The sequence below is a fragment of the Chaetura pelagica genome, unplaced genomic scaffold, assembly GCF_000747805.2.
Source record: "Chaetura pelagica isolate M959 unplaced genomic scaffold, ChaPel_1.0 scaffold992, whole genome shotgun sequence".
NCBI lineage: Eukaryota > Metazoa > Chordata > Aves > Apodiformes > Apodidae > Chaetura > Chaetura pelagica.
Genome location: NW_009952357.1, coordinates 81,345 through 86,471, shown reverse-complemented (window position 1 = coordinate 86,471; position 5,127 = coordinate 81,345). Strand labels below are relative to the sequence as shown.

At 58.4% G+C, this 5,127-nt stretch overlaps 2 protein-coding genes across 2 annotated transcripts in view; both read left to right on the top strand.

The window, feature by feature from the left end:
* Positions 1–776: 776 nt before the first annotated feature.
* LOC104397848 (epiplakin-like) lies at positions 777–3,656 on the top strand. Its single transcript, XM_010007861.1, has 2 exons — positions 777–2,720; positions 2,850–3,656. The coding sequence occupies exons 1-2, from the start codon at positions 777–779 to the stop codon at positions 3,654–3,656; spliced, it is 2,751 nt and encodes a 916-aa protein (XP_010006163.1).
* Positions 3,657–4,383: 727 nt separating this feature from the next.
* The window catches only part of NRBP2 (nuclear receptor binding protein 2), a 43,985-nt gene continuing 43,241 nt past the window's right edge, over positions 4,384–5,127 (top strand). Inside the window, 1 exon segment of the mRNA XM_010007860.1 lies at positions 4,384–4,413. Coding sequence (XP_010006162.1) covers positions 4,384–4,413 — 30 coding nt within the window.

Genomic DNA, 5,127 nt, shown 5'->3' with positions numbered 1-5,127 from the left:
CTCTGCCCGGTGCTGCCGTTGTCCCACCACACTCACAGCCTTCCTGTGGCCACCACGAAGCCAGGCAGTGTGATGGTCTAAGGGTAGAGGAGCAGGAGGTGACTTGCAGCTGGGTAGTCATTGGGCAGTCATATATGGTGCACCTGAAATTCTAGGGTCAGGTTTGGGTGAGAAAAGGGACATGGAGGGGCTGGAGCGTGTCCAGGGAAGGGCCATGGAGCTGGGGAAGGGGCTGGAGCAGAAGGAGAAGGGGCTGGAGAACTTGTGAGGAGCAGCTGAGGGAGCTGGGGGTGCTGATCCTGGAGCAAAGGAGGCCGAGGGGAGACCTGCTGGCTCTGCAGCTGCTGAGAGGAGGTTGGAGCCAGGGGGGTCGGGCTCTGCTCCCCAGGAACAAGCCCTGGGCCAAGAGGGAACGGCCTCAAGTTGTGCCAGGGGAGGTTGAGGTTGGATCTGGGGAACAATTCCTGCCTGGCAAGGGTTGTCAGGGCCTGGCCCAGGCTGCCCAGGGCAGGGGGGGAGTCCCTATCCCTGGAGGGGTTTCCAAGCCCTGGAGATGGTGCTGAGGGACATGGGGCAGTGGTGGCCTTGGCAGGGCTGGGGAATGGGTGGGCTGGAGATCTCAAAAGTCTCTTCCATCTAAAATGATCTGATGGTTCCATGTGGATTCACACACACCTTGGGAACTGCAGAAGAACCCCTGTCTTACCAAGTCTTTTATTTCTCTCTCCTCAGGAGAACACGGTGCCCCACAGCAGCAGGACTGTTCCCCAGAGACCATGGAGATGAGTGGACCCCCTCAGAACAAGCCAAGCAACACAGGAAGCGACCTGAGTGCAGGTGAACACAAGGAGATGGGTGGGAGTAACTTCATAGCTGGAGTCTTCATCCAGGCCATGAACAAGAAGATGAGCATCTATGATGCCATGATGAGGGGGCTGCTGACCCCAGGTACAGCCCTGGTGCTGCTGGAAGCCCAGGCTGCCTCCGGGTTCCTCACCGACCCCGTGAGGAACCAGAAGCTGTCGGTGACAGAGGCACTGGCTGCAGGACTCATCGGGAGAGATTTTTATGACAAGCTGCTGTCGGCGGAAGGAGCCGTGAGGGGCTACACCGAGCCCTACACCGGGCTCAAGATCTCCCTCTTCCAGGCCATGAAGAAGGAGTTCATTGTGAGGGAACACGCCATCCGCCTGCTGGAGGCCCAGATCGCCACGGGCGGCATCATCGACCCCCAGCTCAGCCACCGTGTCCCCGTGGAAGTCGCCTACCAGAGGGGCTACTTCGACCAGGAGATGTGCCAGTTTCTTTCTAACCCCAAGAACCAAACGAGAAGCTGCTTCGACCCCAACCCCCACGAGAACCTCACGTACCTGCAGCTGCTGCGCCGCTGCGTGCCCGACCCGGACACGGGGCTGCTGATGCTGCACGTGCTGGACCAGGGCTCGGTGCTTCACCAGCTCAACAAGGAGGCCCGCAAAGCCCTGCAGGCCGCCCGCACCACCCTCAGCGTGGGGCTCTTCCAGGGCCAGAGCGTCACCGTCTGGGAGCTCCTCTTCTCCCGCTACGTCCCCGACCACCAGAGAGAGGAGCTGCTGAGGAGATACAAGGCAGGGACGGTGTCCATCCCGGAGATGATCACCATCCTCACCACCATCATCACCGGGGCAGAGATGGAGCACGGGGACCTGGGCTCACCCACAGGGACACCCAACAGTGAGGTGGAAGCACCTCAAGCTGTTCAGGTTATGCACGCCCAGGAGCAACAGTTGAGGAAGTCCTTGAAGTCTGCAACCATCCATGTCACTGCTGGCGAGTTCCAGGGGCAAAACGTTTCCCTGCTGGATCTGCTCTTCTCCAGGCACATCCCCCAGGGGAGGCGGCAGGAGCTGCTGGAGCTGTACAGGGCAGGGATACTGACCACGGAAGAGGTGGCTGCTGTGGTCACCACCAGCATCAACAGAGCAGGCGTGGCAAATGCCACCCTCACGGCCCATGCCAGAGGTCCACACATGGTGGGGACAGGGGCAGAGGAAACTGGAGATGAATTTTCAACACAAGATGCACGACTAGATAACATCTTGAAATCCACCACCACGGAGGTGTCAGCTGGTGAGTTCCAGGGGAGACAGGTCTCTGTGTGGGACCTGCTCTTCTCCAGCTACATCCCCGAGGAGAAAAGACAGGAGCTCCTGGACATGTTCCATGAAAGGCTATTAACTCTGGAGCAGATGACAACAGTTGTCACCACTCTCGTTAAGAAAAAAGAATCTACGGGCAGGAAATTCCTAATTACAGTCAAGGCTTCCAACAAGGACACAGTGTCAGCAGCAGGAGAGAAGGAAGATGACTCCTCTAAAGAAGAAACATGGGAAACAGCCCTGAAAAACACAACTGTTGAGATGGATGTTGGAAAGTTCCGGGGCCACAAGGTCTCTGTCTGGGACCTGCTCCACTCCAAGTACATCCCCAAGGAGACCAGAAAGGAGCTGCTGGAGCTGTACCAGGCAGGAGAGCTGACCCTGGAGCAGGTGAAGACCGTGGTCACCACCATTGTCACCAAGGCAGAAGCAGCAAAGAACAAGCAGTTGGCAGATGAAAGCCCAGGAGCAGAGGAGACAGTTCTTGAAGCTGAGCACACCCACCTGCAGGACAGGACCTGGGAGGAGACCCTGAGGTCCACCACGGTCGAGATGTCTGTGGGAGAGTTCCAGGGGAGACAGGTCTCTGTGTGGGACCTGCTCTTCTCCAGCTCCATCCCTGAGGAGAAGAGGCAGGAGCTCCTGGGGCTGTACCGTGCAGGGGCAGTGGCCTTGGAGCAGTTAGTAACTGTTGTCACCACTCTCGTTAAGAAAAAAGAGTCTACAGGCAGAAACCTCCTAATTACAGTCAAAGCTTCCAACAAGGACACAGTGTCAGCAGCAGGAGAGAAGGAAGATGACTCCTCCAAAGAAGAAACATGGGAAACAGCCCTGAAAAACACGACTGTTGAGATGGATGTTGGAAAGTTCCGGGGCCACAAGGTCTCTGTCTGGGACCTGCTCCACTCCAAGTACATCCCCAAGGAGACCAGAAAGGAGCTGCTGGAGCTGTACCAGGCAGGAGAGCTGACCCTGGAGCAGGTGAAGACCGTGGTCACCACCATTGTCACCAAGGCAGAAGCAGCAAAGAACAAGCAGTTGGCAGATGAAAGCCCAGGAGCAGAGGAGACAGTTCTTGAAGCTGAGCACACCCACCTGCAGGACAGGACCTGGGAGGAGACCCTGAGGTCCACCACGGCCGAGATGTCCATGGGAGAGTTCCAGGGGAGACAGGTCTCTGTGTGGGACCTGCTCTTCTCCAGCTACATCCCCGAGGAGAAAAGACAGGAGCTCCTGGACATGTTCCATGAAAGGCTATTAACTCTGGAGCAGATGACAACAGTTGTCACCACTCTCGTTAAGAAAAAAGAATCTACGGGCAGGAAATTCCTAATTACAGTCAAGGCTTCCAACAAGGACACAGTGTCAGCAGCAGGAGAGAAGGAAGATGACTCCTCTAAAGAAGAAACATGGGAAACAGCCCTGAAAAACACAACTGTTGAGATGGATGTTGGAAAGTTCCGGGGCCACAAGGTCTCTGTCTGGGACCTGCTCCACTCCAAGTACATCCCCAGGTGAACAGGATCACCAACACCACCACGGTCACCACGGGCCCGCAGGGGCCCCGCCGGGGTCTCTAGGGGCAGAGCCCCCCGGGGCGGTGCCGGAGCCAGCGCCAGTCCAGGAGGAACCAGGGGGACAGTCGAGATAAACCACGGATAAACCACTTGCTGCTCAACTGCTGCTGTGCCGGCGTCTCCTTGCACGGCCGAGCCCCCCGGGCTGGGGGTCCTGGGGGGGCTCCAGGAGGGGCTGGTCCCGGGACACGCGGCACTGAGCGGGAGCAGGAGACGGTGGGAACCTGCCCGGGGGATGGAGAGCAGGAGAGCTGGGGGCACGGCCCTGTGGCACGAGTGTGTGTCACTGGGCGGTGAGTGTGTCACAGAGGTGTGTGTGTCACTGAGCTGTGAGTGTGTCACTGAGCTGTGTGTGTCACTGGGCTGTGAGTGTGTCACAGAGGTGTGAGTGTGTCACTGAGCTGTGTGTGTGTCACTGAGCTGTGTGTGTCACTGGGCTGTGTGTGTGTCACAGAGCTGTGTGTGTCACTGAGCTGTGAGTGTGTCACAGTGGTGTGAGTGGGTCACTGAGCTGTGTGTGTCACAGAGCTGTGTGTGTCACTGAGCTGTGAGTGTGTCACAGAGCTGTAAGTGTCACAGGTCTGCATGTGTCACAGAGCTGTGAGTGTGTCACAGAGCCATACGTCACAGCCATGCACACACGTGTGGGCAGAGCTGCCATGGGGGGCATGTGGGGACACACGCAGGGCACACCCACGGTGAGGGTGTCTGTCTGGGTGTCCGTGTGTCTGTCTGTGTCTGCCTGTGCAACACCAGCCCTGGCTGTGACAGCGTGTGACACGCCTGCTGCCACCTGCAGGCACCATGAGCCCCAGCCCATCCCGCATTCCCATCCCTCATTCCCATCCCTCATTCCTATCCCAAATGCCCGGGGAAGGGATGGGAGCAGGGGGAAGGGTTTCCAGCTGGCAGAGGGAGCTGGAGCTGAGATGGGAGGGAGAAATTCTGGGCTGTGAGGGTGGGGAGAGCCTGGCCCAGGTTGCCCAGAGAAGCTGTGGCTGCCCCATCCCTGGGGGTGTTGAAGGGCAGGTTGGATGGGGCTTGGAGCAGCCTGGGCTGCTGGGAGGTGTCCCTGCCCATGCAGGGGGGCACTGGGTGGGCTTTGAGGTCCCTCCAACCCATGAAAGGCTGAGAGAGCTGGGTCTGTTTAGCCTGGAGAAGTGAAGACTGAGAGGGGACCTTACCAGTGCTTACAAATATCCAAAGGTTGGGTCCAAAGGATGGGGCCAGACTCCTTTCAGTGCAGCCCAGCAACAGGACAAGGTGCCTTGGGCACCAGATGGGACACAGGAAGTTCTATCTGACCATAAGTGGAGGCTGAGGTTGGATCTGGGGAACAATTCCTGCCTGGCAAGGGTTGTCAGGGCCTGGCCCAGGCTGCCCAGGGCAGGGGAGGAGGCCCCATCCCTGGG

Bases quoted from the DNA above. Each gene is read 5' to 3' on its own strand.
- LOC104397848 (XM_010007861.1), top strand. From the start codon at position 777: ATGGAGATGAGTGGACCCCCTCAGAACAAGCCAAGCAACACAGGAAGC. The intron at 2,721-2,849 runs GTCTCTGTGTGG...ACTCTCGTTAAG, and splicing joins GAGAGTTCCAGGGGAGACAG to AAAAAAGAGTCTACAGGCAG.